This window comes from Cibotium barometz, chromosome 64 (genome assembly GCF_041138505.1).
Source record: "Cibotium barometz isolate CiBa-2024 chromosome 64, ASM4113850v1, whole genome shotgun sequence".
NCBI lineage: Eukaryota > Viridiplantae > Streptophyta > Polypodiopsida > Cyatheales > Cibotiaceae > Cibotium > Cibotium barometz.
The window spans coordinates 25,215,329-25,228,382 of NC_141109.1; the positions used below are offsets into that span (position 1 = coordinate 25,215,329).

A 13,054-nucleotide genomic window follows, 5' to 3' on the forward strand; every position below is an offset into this window, starting at 1 on the left:
CCTTCCTTTCGATCTATGCAAATAGGTACAACAAAACCAACTGTATTTATTGCCAGTTAGAGACCTCAACAAAGCATTCAAAACATACAATCTAAGGTCTGTGTTCAACAATTTCTTTCCATTTGATTTAGAAAAAAAATTACGCGTAAAACGAAAGAACTTGCCACAGTGAGGCTCTGGCGCTTACAGTCTAGACCAACATCATTTTCTCTTGGTAATCAAAATAGTTCTCATAAAACCACACTCATCAAGCTTACAATCCTACGACAGCTCACTTCACTCCATAGAGATCTCATAATAATTTCTTCAAGACAATATTTTGCATCAATTTCTAGTTGAGTAATGCATACTATGCAAAAGATTTCTTGATAATCTGACCCAGCTACCTGCAAGGCACTAATACAAGCCTTTCAAGGAAAGAACACGCTCCAACTTGAGTTTATTTTTTTGTGTTTTTTCTTGTTTCTTTTCACTAGAAGATAGAGCTTTTTCAAGTGCTCTCTCTTTTCGAAGCCTTTGAGCCCTCCGTTGTTTGTCTCTCTTCTTTATCCCACTGAAACAGCGAAATTCTTTTTGGCTTTAACAAGATCAGCTCTACCAGCAATTTACTGTGGAATTCTACAATCAGCATGCATGAAAGCTAAGCAACAAAAGAAATGAACCCAGAACCTTAAAAGAAACAAGAAAAGAGAAAGAGGAGAACCTGTGACCAACTGCTACTTTGATTGCTGCTGTTGTTACTTCGGAAGTATCCATTGCTGTCAAAAGGGTGCCCCAAAAGGAGACGCACAGTTTTGTGTAAACGACAGTTATTTTGAAATTATCATAGAGATGCTTGACAAGAAAGATACCTTGTAGAAAAAGGTAAGCAAAGTGCAAGTCATCATCATCAAAGTAGTTATGCACAATATGGTGCAATCACACGGTGAATGGGGATGGGAAGAACAGTAAAAAAAGCTTAGCTAACATGGCAGAAAGGATTTGGAAATGCAGGGCCAAGTCACTAGAGTCTGACCTACAAGCATCCAATCTGCTATGATTTTCTACAGCTCAACCCTAGTGTTTCTCCGAGGGCATAGCAAAGGATCTGTAATGCACAAGATGAAACCGGCCTTCAAAACTTGACCGGCAGTGACCACACTTAAATCTCTTTAAGAACTAGAATAATAAACTTGGAAGAAGAAAAAGAATAAGTGGAGCTAGAGTGCTCCTGCACAACAAAAGACCAATTGGCCCCAAAGCGTGGCGCCCACGCAGGTATTTATTTATCAAACTAGGTTGGCGTAGCCCTTGTACAATTCCCGAGAAGAAATCCCCTTGCTCCACATAGAGATCTCCTTGAAGCTTTCACCCAATTTGTGTTGTGGGACACAAGAGCCTTGGCCCCCTTTTTATACAAGTTTGGGAGAAAAAGCTATGCTTTTCCCCTTAGAAAAATCTATTACAAAGGCTTTTTTCAAAAGACCATCGAATAGCTTTTTCTTTTTTTCTTTTTTTTAATTAAAAATAAATAAATGTGGCGCTTCAGCGTTTTTCGAAAACCCACACAGCTGCCCGGCGCTTTTTCTCCATCGCTTTTTTTCTTTTGCGAGTTTTGGGCTGCCCGGCGCTTTTTCTTTCCGGCGCTTTGCTGCTGCCCGGTTGCCCATCGCCTCTCTCTCTTGCTTGGGCTGGGTGCGCATGCCAGCCACCTTCGCCCGTCTCTCTCTCTCTTGCTTGGGTGCAGTACGACTGCAACGCCTGCCACGTCAGCTGCCTATGTGGCAGCGCCTGCAGCCTGCCTATGCAGTCAGCCACCAGCAGCCACATCAGCCAGCCGTACTGTGAGTCAACTGCCACGTCACCTATCATGGCCCTGTGAAAATGGAGCAGGACAAGTGTGGGCATGGTGGTTGCAGGGTCAGAATATTTTATGATTCACATGGGGGGTGCCCGGACAGTGTTTAAGATGTGTGGACATCCCTAGGTGTGAAGGGGGAAACTAAAAACATTAAGTTTTAATGTTTATTGAAGTTTGCCCCTAGGCCTTAGTGGCCCTAGGAACTTATTTAAGTTGGGGCCCTAGGGATTAAATTGGGGAGGAGTTTTCTCTCTCTTCTCTCTCTCTCTTCCCTTTTTGGGAATCGTGTAGTAAAAGGGGAGTTTCCCTCATGCGCTTGAGAACTAACGTGGAAAAGCAAGAGGAGCTGCAGGCGGCTGCTGTATCTGTGCTGTAGCTGCTGTTTTCTGCAAGCTGTGTGCTGTAAACAGGCCGTACAGCAGCCGTACAGTTCTGTACGACTGCTGGGTTTGCTGTGGACTGAGGAGCGCAGAGCTGTGGGGCTTCTTCTCTGCTGGTTGGGCTGCGCAGAAGATCTGTACAGGCAGTACAGTCTGTTTTCCAGCCCGTACCCTACTGTACGACTGCCGTACAGTGTACGGACAGTCAAGTACAGCAAGTACAGTTGCTGCAGGCTGCTGCAGGTGGTGCAAACAGGTGCTGGACAGACTGTTTACTCAGATTGAGTCAGGTACAGAAGTGGACAGCAGGCTGTTTATGCTAGTACAACGCCTGGCACGTATCCCGAGGCGGTACAGACGGGTACTGTGCTGATTTTCAGATCTGTATTTTCAAGGACAGCATAGGAGTGAGCATCAGGAGGAAGATACAGGCAAGTGCAAGCACACGTGTGAAGCAGGGTTGTGGATTCAAGTGCCTGCAGACACAGATTGGTGCTGTTGCTTCCTCCAGTGTTGTTTCACGAGCTGAACTTGGTAAGCTCTGTTTCTGTTCATCCATCTCTCTTTCTATTGCTTGATGTCTGCTGCAGATATGTGTTATCTGGCTCCTTGTGAGAGGAGGGGTTTGGCAGATTGACAAGGGATTAAGACAAAGATTGAACAGCATATGTATGTTTGAGCTGAGAAGATGTATCATGCTCTTGAGTTATGCCAGATGTATGCCCATGGCTGGCCTGCTTAGTGATCTTGGCTGATCAGAGGGAGGCACAGTGTGTTGCTTGAGGACACAGATCTGTGTGCATAGATCCTCTGTGCTGAGAAGGATTTGTGGGCAGTCAGATTGGACTTACAGGTGTAAACTCTTGGCTGGTTTTTGTGTTGTACTCAGCCATACATATTTTTCTAATTGAATAAAGAAATACCGCAAGGGGCGCCAAGCTTTGGGGCCAACAGGTGTCGCTGTGTTTTCAGATTTGGGCACTCTAGCCCCAATCTGTGTTTTGTTCTCATCTAGACTACAAGTGGACGGGTGATTGCTCCTACCGCACTCTGGTTTCTATCGGAGGCCGGTTTCAAGGTTCCGTTGCCGGGACCAATCATCAACTTTCTGAAGGGGGTGAGCTCGTGGTTGTTTTGGAGAAAGCCATCGCTGAAAATTCAGCAATCATGTCTGATACAGAGGAAGAGTACTTCTATCAAGAAGAAGAAGAGCAAGAGTCTTCTCCTGCAAGAGATGTATCTGAGGATATTTTTGCAGGAGAACAGGCTGCAGATGTTGAGCCTTATGAGGATGTAACACAGCCAGAAGATGTGCATGGTAAAGAGGATGATGATGCTCGGTTCAAAGATCGCTTGGCTAGTGTTATGGATACTTTTATGCAGCTCACACAGAGTGAGAGATTTGCTGAATTTTTGAGATCTCGCTCAGAGCCCCGCACAGAGCCCCAGAAAAAGAAGAAGAAGGTTCGTTCAAAGAATCTTTCTCAAGGTCATAGTGGTACCACTCCACAGGATCCATCTCCTGCCCAGTTTCCGAACATGCAGCATGCTTTTGGTGCTAACCCACAGAGTTCCTTCTATGGACAGCCACCTATTCCTCAGCAGAACATGCATCCAGGTTATTTTGGTGGTGGCTCGGTGTTCCAATCCATGACTGGGGGTTATCCTCAGGGAGGCATGGGTATGTATGGGCCTTTTGGAGCCAATTTTCAGCCTGGCATGCAAGGGAATATGTATGGTGGTATGCAGTCCGGTATGCAAGGAAATGTGTTTGGAAGCATGCAACCTGGGATGCAAGGCAATATGTTTGGTGGCATGCAGCCAGGTATGCAGCATGGAATGTTTGGAAACATGGCTGGGATGTATGGTATGCCTGGTGTTGGAATGGGAAATGTTGACCTAATGATGGGTATGAATGTTGGGGGCAGCAATCTTACGAAACCACTTCCATATGATAATCTAACGCCTATGGGCAAGGCGAAGGATTACAAGGAAGGGGGAGCTACAGTGAAGTTTGACACTTTCAGTGGGGCCAAGGATAAATTGAAGGCACTTACCTTTTTACAGCAGTTTGATGCTGCTTTTTCTGGTGGGAATTACACAGAGTCCTCGAAGGTGAGGAAAGCTGCCACTTTTCTCAAGGGCAATGCTTTGCAGTGGTGGTCTACTCTTCTTTTGCAGGGCATAGCACCCACCACATGGGTCCAATTCAAACAGGTTTTCTCTTCCGTATGGCTCACATCTACATTTGAGGTGGATGTTATGACAGCATGGCACAAACTGGATGCTTCAAAGTGTGATAGTTTGGAGGATTATAACAAGAAGTTTTGGGAAGCTCTACTCCCAGTGACTTCTTATCGTGCCGTGCCATTATCTGAGCAGGTTGAGAAATATTGTTGTGGGCTGCCCAAAGAGGTACGAGATTACTGTATAAAGACAAGAGTAACGAACATGTCACAGATGATTGAAAATGCTATGACAGCTAATGCGTTACTCACAGGTGGTTCTTCTGGGTTTAAAGGCAGTAAGAAATTGGGCAAGAAAGCTGAAAAATTTGGGCATGCTTCTCGTGATGCTAAAGGGTCTATAGAGACAAAGTATAAGAAGTTGCCAATGCCCAAAAGGACTTCTGAGGAAAGACAGGCTTTGAGAGACGCTCAAAAGTGTTTTTACTGTACTGAAGAGGGGCATATGTCATTCAATTGTCCCAAGAGAACGTCCAAGAAGGACCCTGACAATAAAGGAGAGCCCAAGCCAAAGAAACAAAAGCCTTCTGCAGGCTTAGTTCCTGATCTTGTGGGGGAGCAGCTAAGTGGTGAAGCTACAGAGTTGTGCAGAGCATGGGGCAAAGTGAGAGATCAGAATGCTTTGATCTTCTTTGACACAGGTGCTAGAGCCAACTTCATTTCACCAGATTTGGCTGGCCGATTGGGGATTTGCGCAGAGGAGATGTGGCCATTACATGAGGCAAATATGGCTTGTCCAGGGTATGCAGAACCCGTTACTCCTATCATTGGGAAGCTTCGGCTTCATTTGCAGGGTTATGTGGACAGCGAGGAGTTCTTCATCATGCCTTTGGATGGCTGTGATGTTTTGTTGGGGATGCCATGGTGCCACAGGGTACATGCGGTGGTGGATACTTACAATAGGAAAATTACTCTGACTCATAGAGGGAAAGAGCATGTATTGGATGTAAAACTCAAAGGGGAATCTGTTCCTATTGTATCCGCTTCGGCGATTTCATCAGTAATAAAAAAGCATCTTTCCGCGTACTTGATTTATGTAAAGGATGCACAGGATGATGAGTCTAAGTCTAATTTGTCAATGTTAGATAAGGACAGGGCTGATTTCTTAAGTGAGTTTCAAGACTGTTTTTCCGAGTCATTGCCAGGAGAATTACCTCCTAAGAGGCCGGAAGATCATGCCATAGATCTGATTCCTGGTAGTACTCCACCGAATAGACCGCTGTATCGTGTTAGTGCAGCCCAACAGGAAGAGATTATGAGTCAGGTGCAGGAGCTTTTGAATAAAGGGTTGATTCAGCCTAGCTCATCACCCTTTTGCTCACCTGTGCTCTTAGTGCAGAAGAAGGATGGTTCTTGGCGCATGTGTATTGATTACAGGGCGCTGAACAAGAATACCATCAAGAATCGATTCCCCATACCGAGGATCGATGACATCTTGGACCGCTTACAGGGCTCCACAGTTTTTAGTCGTATTGATTTGAAAAGCGGGTATCATCAGATACGCATTAGACCCGAGGATGTGCATAAGACAGCATTCCGAACCACGTTTGGGTTGTATGAGTTCTTGGTTATGCCCTTTGGTTTGACAAATGCGCCTGCCACATTTAACAGAATGATGGACAGGATTTTCAGACCTCATAGAGAGTTTGTGGGCACATTCTTTGACGATATGATTGTGCATTCACGAACTGAGGAAGAGCATAGAAGGCATTTGGCCATTGTGTTTGCAGAACTCAGAAACCATAGATTGGTGGTTAATGGCAAGAAGAGTGAGTTTTTCTTGCAGGATATACATTTCTTGGGGCATATTGTGTCTGGTCATGGAGTCCGTATGGATCCAGCAAAGGTGGAAGCAATACCTGATTGGCCAGCTTTGAGGACCGTGCATGATGTACGCAGCTTTTTAGGATCGTGTTCCTATTACAGGCGTTACATACGGCACTTTGCTGAAATTGCTTCACCTCTTCATGCTTTGACGAAGAAAGCAACTCCGTTTAGATGGGCTGATCAGGAAATTACAGCATTCAAAAAGCTCAAAGAAAAGCTTACTTCGGACCCAGTATTGGTGTTACCGGACCTCCGAAAGGCTTTTGTTGTCCAGTGTGATGCATGTGGAAGTAGCATTGGTGCAGTTCTCATGCAAGAGGGACATGTGATAGCCTATGAGAGTAGAGTTTTGCAAGATGCCGAGAAGCATTTACAGGTGTATGAGAAAGAGATATTGGCTGTAATTCACGCTCTTTCTACATGGAAACACTACTTGCTTGGGGCTGATTTTACTGTACAGACAGATCATCAGACCTTGCGATATTTCCTCACGCAGACTAAGCTTTCAGAGAAGCATATGCGTTGGGCAAACTTTTTGTCAATGTTTCACTTCCAGATTGTGCATGTGGAAGGCAAAAAGAATGTAGTGGCAGATGCTTTGTCACGCAAGCCACAGGTCTCTGCAGTTTCACTTGCTTATCATCATGAGCTTGATGAAATGAAAGAGCAGTATGCCCATGATGAGGATTTTGAAAAGTTGTATGATCAGATGTCTGAGGGTCAGCGGCATGAGCATTACACTCTCAGAGATGGATTTTTATTGATGCATGGTCATAGTTTTTTCAAACGTCAATCAAACGTCAAACGCGAACGAGTATGAAAGTATGATACGAGTTTGATTCAAACCCTTGACCTGAATCAAACGCAACCCTAATTTTTTAGCATTTTTTAAACAAATCCATATTTACTTGAACATTAAAACATCATAACATGAAGCACCTCAAAACTAGCAATTGAATTGAAGCAAATGAAAATTGAAAATTGAAATGCGCATTGTGCACTGCGCAAAGTTCAAACTGCAGTGTAGACTCTAGAGTGACTAGTGTAGAGTCTAGACTCTAGAGAACAAAAGCCAGCTGATACAAAATGATAAAGCCAGGGGAAAAAACCCCTCCTAAAGAAGGTAAAAAGTGCCCTGGCAACTACAGAACTAAACAGCAAGGAAGGAAGGGGAGATGGTCATGACTCATACAAACTAGACTCTACGCGAGTCTTCACCTAAATGAATCATGATAGATCATTCTCTGAAATAGAGTCATCCTCCCCTTCTTCCTCCTCCTCCTCATCATCATCATCATCATCGTCATCATCATCATCATCATCATCATCATCATCATCATCATGCTCACCAAGGGAACTGGTGCCAACGATATCACTTCTGCTTGCCCCCGTATGCGATAATGAGGCTACAACATCCTCTTGCTCCTCTTCTTGTGTCTCTTGCAATGCAAGAAATCTATCATCATCATTCTCCTTGTTAATAATTTCCAATGTGACCTCCATCTTTTCGTAGCCTCCTTGCTTGATCTTGTTGATAAGGCGAAGGTTGGTGTGAATGTATGCAAGATGCTCTGTTCTTTTTGGAAGCAACTTGTTCCTTCTCTTTGTTTGGATAAGAGAGAATGTGCTCCAATTTCTCTCACATGGGGAGGCACAAGTCCCTTGTGAGAGCACCCTTATAGCCAGCTGTTGCAATTTGGGTGTCTGGGCCCCAAATGTTTCCCACCATTTGACAGCTTGATGCATTCTTTTCTCATCTCTAGCCACAGCACGAGCAAATGCACCTGCTTCGGACTTATAAGTGTCAAGTTCATCACATAGAACACCTTGCATATCCACATCATATTTTGTATATCTCTCCATGACAGTCATCCAACCTTCATGCACCTCTCTGTCACCACCAGGATTCTTAGCTCTCCAAATAGGATGCAAAACATAGGCTGCAGCATGTAAAGGTGAATGCATCATATCCCACCTATCCACACTAAGATTCTTAATGTCTTGCAGTTTATTTGCATCCACTCCTCCTACAACCTGCAGCTTCTCAACCATGCGATCTGTCATCTCATACATGAGACCCATGGTGGCGCCTTCTCTATCTGCAAGACGAAGGATCTTTAAAATAGGTGCACAAATTTTCACAATCACTTTAGCCTCCTGCCAAAAGCTTGCACCCAATATAATGTTAGCCACATCCAAGCCTTTCACGGTACGTGAGACCTTTTTCCTTGTCCAAGCTTCACTAACAACCATACGACGCAACCCATTGTAGCATCTGTCATCCAATAAATTCACCAGCATTATAAAAGAGTAAGCAAAGCGCGTCATCGATGGCTTCAATAATTCCTTTTTACTAAATTGACGATACAAAGCCAAGATTGTGTGCTTCCGTGTAACAAATGTCACAATTAGATTTGCTTGAGCCAAAATAGGAGCAATCCATTGAAGCTTGCCAATATCTTCCAACAATAGATCCAAACAATGACAAGTGCATCTAGTGAAGAAGATGTTAGGCCACTCTTGCTCGATCAAATCACCAGCCCGCAAACAATTTGAGGCATTATCCATACACACCTGCACTACATAATCGGGGCCAATATCAAGGATTACATCTTTCAAGATGCCAAAAATATACTCGCCAGATTTGAACTCCCCACTTGTATCAACTGCTTTTATGAAAACAGACCCATATATGGATGTAGCCATTACATTGATAATTGGCCTGCGCCTTGCATCTGACCATCCATCACAAACAATGCTGCATCCATATCTCTTCCACTTTTCTCTAATGTCTAGCAAGTCACGATCAACGCATTTGACTTCATCCACAAGCTCTTTTGTACGCAAGCTGTTATATGAGGGAGGCTTATAGCTTGGCCCAACTTGCCCAATTGCCTTCACCATGTCAAGAAAATATGGGCTTCTAACTTTCCAAAAAGGAACATCTTCCGCATAGAAGAAGCGACGAAGAGCAATGTTTGCCTCTTTTCGTGCTTGTACATCCCAAGCTTTAGCTAGAGCACCCTGTGTCTTTGACACCTTCTTTCTGCTCACGTGCTGTTGAGAGCTAGAAGGCCCAATACCACTTGCAACATTTGATGCATGTACATCGACACTACCATGAGAAGCCTCTCCCAAATCAGATACGCATGCATCAATGTTTGCCATGGAGTCTTGCACTCCACCCACATGCAATCTGCGACATACATCTTTTACATTTTGGGGTGCAGCATTACATTTTCCCACACCATGACCTGATAAACCAAGAATATGTGCCCTTATTCGCGATGGACCACCATCCCAAGTGTGCCCACAATATTTGCATCTACATGTAGTCTGGCCTTTTTCAGTTGTTTTCAAAATGGACACATGCTCCCATTCAGCTTTGCGCTTTCGTCCCATTTGCACAAGTTAAAACCCTGTTACCAACTTACCTGTATATTCGTCCCGAGTCCCGACTCCCACCTGCTGAGTCCCACCAGTGGAAGGTGCTTGCTGCTGCTTGCTGGCGAGTGGCAGTGCTGGGCCTTCAAATTTCAGTAGAGAAAGACTGCTGCTCGAGAATCGATGGGCTGTGTGCACTGTGTGCAGGGCTGACTCAGCCTGCTGTGCCTGCACAGTCACGCAAGAGAGAGAGATGGGCTGTGTGCACTGTGCAGGGCTGCCTCAGCCTGCTGTGCCTGCACAATCACGCAAGAGAGAGAGATGGGCTGCCCGGCTGTGTGCACTATGCAGGGCTGCCTCAACCTGCTGTGCCTGCACAGTCGAGCAAGAGAGAGACTCGAGAGAGTCTAGACTCAAGACACGATGGGCGGGCAGATTCGTCACTCGAGAGAGAGTGGGCGCAACTTGCAAGAGAGATACGCTCGACTCCCTTGACACGATGGGCGGGGCGAAATAGAGAGAGACGGTGGGCGGGGGCGCAAGAGATGCGATGGGCGACGAAGCGTTAAAAAAAACCCCCAAAAAAGTCCACGTTTGAATTTTTTTTCAAACGTTTTTTTTTTCAAACGTTTGTGAACGTTTGCTTCGCGTATCAAACGCGTTTGAATGCAACTATGTGGCAGACTGTGTGTTACCAGGCCATTGCGACTCAAGGTTATGATTGAAAGTCATGCTCCACCGTATGCAGGTCATAGAGGTATTGACGCCACGGTCAAAGCAGTGGAGACTTTCTTTTATTGGCCAACCTTGAGAAGAGATGTTGATGCCTTTGTGAGGCAATGCATCGTATGTCAGAAGGTAAAGTTTGACCGTCAGAAAACACCAGGGTTATTACAGCCTTTACCTGTTCCGGATAGACCTTGGGAGAGCATTGCCATGGATTTTGTATTTGATCTTCCACGGACACAAACGGGAAATGATGGCATCTGGACTATCATATGCAGGTTCAGTAAGCAGGCTCATTTCATTCCCGTGAGAAAGACAATTAAAGTGGATCATATGGTGAAGTTGTTCATGGCGAACATCTTCAAGTATCATGGCTTGCCTACGTCTATCATTAGTGACCGTGATCCACGGATGACGAGTTTGTTTTGGAGAGGGTTGTTTGACAACATGGGTACAACTCTCAAGTTTTCATCGTCATTTCATCCACAGACAGATGGTCAGTCTGAAGAGGCTAACTCTACAGTGTTGGATCTTCTCAAGTGTTATGTGTCAGAGCACAAGCAACAATGGGAAAAGTATCTTCCTTTGGTGGAGTTTGCATATAACAACACTGTACATAGCTCGACAGGCAAGGCGCCTTTTGAGATTGTAGAAGGAGGGAAGAAGGTACCGCCCATTTCGCATACAAACGATAAGATTTTTGAGGCTGATCAGTATGTGGAGAGCTTGGATGAAGCTTATCGGAGAGTTAAGTTGGCCCTCCAGAAAACTCAGCAGAAGCAAAAGAAAGCCGCAGACCGTCACAGACGTGATTTACAGTTTGCATTGGGTGATTGGGTTCTTTTGCGCTTTGAAAAGGCTAGACTCAAGAAGATGAAGGGTAAAGAGCGCTTATTCCCTAAGTTGAGTATGCGATATTATGGGCCTTTTCAGGTTTTGGAAAAGATTGGTGAGGTAACCTATCGTTTGAAGTTACCAGATCACTGGAGGATTCACAATGCTTTTCACGTGAGTCTTCTTAGACCTTTCCGTGGGGATGTGCCTGAGGATGTATCAGATGAGGCTCAGCCGGAAGTTGAGGAACTTGATGAGGTTCTGATTCCAGAGCAGATACTGGCACATAAAGAAAGGAAGGTACGAGGTAAAGTTTCCCGTCGCTATCTTGTGAAGTTCAAGAACTATTCACCGATGGATGCGAAGTGGATGGAGGAAGGTGACTTAACAGATTCACCTCAGGTTTTGCAGCTTTATCTCGATGCCTTTGAGTTAGAGCCGACTCTTATTGTGGCTCATTCAGGTTCAGCAGAGCATGGGTCTGGAGCATTACCTGATGCTCAAGAGGGGGGTAGCACCTCCACTCCCTTGATACAGACAGGCTCAGATGACATCTAGAGGTCGCTTGGTGCAGATTTTATCTCATCCGAAGGTACTGAGGCTGACAGTACATCTGTTTATGGGACTTCTATGATATATGTGTACTAGTCACATGGAGATTTTTGTGGATATGTATGGTTCACAGTGGTATACAACTTGGACTATTACTATGCCATTGGTTTGCAGTGAATGTTGATACATGTGTATGGCTCAGAGAGATTGGGACGCTGATCTTGCCATATTGTATATTTCACTTTGGATATTTTGATGCATCACCAGAATGCAATCGAGGACGCTTGCCATCTTTCAAGAGGGGGGTATGTCATGGCCCTGTGAAAATGGAGCAGGACAAGTGTGGGCATGGTGGTTGCAGGGTCAGAATATTTTATGATTCACATGGGGGGTGCCCGGACAGTGTTTAAGATGTGTGGACATCCCTAGGTGTGAAGGGGGAAACTAAAAACATTAAGTTTTAATGTTTATTGAAGTTTGCCCCTAGGCCTTAGTGGCCCTAGGAACTTATTTAAGTTGGGACCCTAGGGATTAAATTGGGGAGGAGTTTTCTCTCTCTTCTCTCTCTCTCTTCCCTTTTTGGGAATCGTGTAGTAAAAGGGGAGTTTCCCTCATGCGCTTGAGAACTAGCGTGGAAAAGCAAGAGGAGCTGCAGGCGGCTGCTGTATCTGTGCTGTAGCTGCTGTTTTCTGCAAGCTGTGTGCTGTAAACAGGCCGTACAGCAGCCGTACAGTTCTGTACGACTGCTGGGTTTGCTGTGGACTGAGGAGCGCAGAGCTGTGGGGCTTCTTCTCTGCTGGTTGGGCTGCGCAGAAGATCTGTACAGGCTGTACAGTCTGTTTTCCAGCCCGTACCCTACTGTACGACTGCCGTACAGTGTACGGACAGTCAAGTACAGCAAGTACAGTTGCTGCAGGCTGCTGCAGGTGGTGCAAACAGGTGCTGGACAGACTGTTTACTCAGATTGAGTCAGGTACAGAAGTGGACAGCAGGCTGTTTATGCTAGTACAACGCCTGGCACGTATCCCGAGGCGGTACAGACGGGTACTGTGCTGATTTTCAGATCTGTATTTTCAAGGACAGCATAGGAGTGAGCATCAGGAGGAAGATACGGGCAAGTGCAAGCACACGTGTGAAGCAGGGTTGTGGATTCAAGTGCCTGCAGACACAGATTGGTGCTGTTGCTTCCTCTAGTGTTGTTTCACGAGCTGAACTTGGTAAGCTCTGTTTCTGTTCATCCATCTCTCTTTCTATTGCTTGATGTC

The 13,054-nt window shown here is 45.3% G+C and overlaps 2 protein-coding genes across 3 annotated transcripts in view; both read right to left on the minus strand.

The window, feature by feature from the left end:
* Positions 1–204: 204 nt before the first annotated feature.
* Positions 205–13,054, minus strand: part of LOC147603459 (uncharacterized) — a 28,761-nt gene continuing 15,911 nt past the window's right edge. Inside the window, exons 2-3 of one of the 2 annotated variants that reach the window (XM_086796763.1) lie at positions 704–758; positions 205–608 (exon numbers count right to left, since the gene is read on the minus strand). In XM_086796763.1, the coding sequence (XP_086652889.1) occupies positions 491–608; positions 704–758 (173 nt within the window). In that variant the 3' untranslated portion in view covers positions 205–490. The remainder of the gene's footprint in view (positions 609–703; positions 759–13,054) is intronic. The other variant, XM_086796762.1, reaches the window with a different exon arrangement.
* On the minus strand, positions 7,124–10,279 carry LOC147603460 (uncharacterized). Its single transcript, XM_086796873.1, has one exon. The coding sequence runs from the start codon at positions 9,693–9,695 to the stop codon at positions 7,521–7,523; it is 2,175 nt and encodes a 724-aa protein (XP_086652999.1). The 5' UTR covers positions 9,696–10,279; the 3' UTR covers positions 7,124–7,520.

Excerpts from the sequence above, each read along its gene's own strand:
- LOC147603460 (XM_086796873.1), bottom strand. The coding sequence starts at position 9,695 with ATGGGACGAAAGCGCAAAGCTGAATGGGAGCATGTGTCCATTTTGAAA.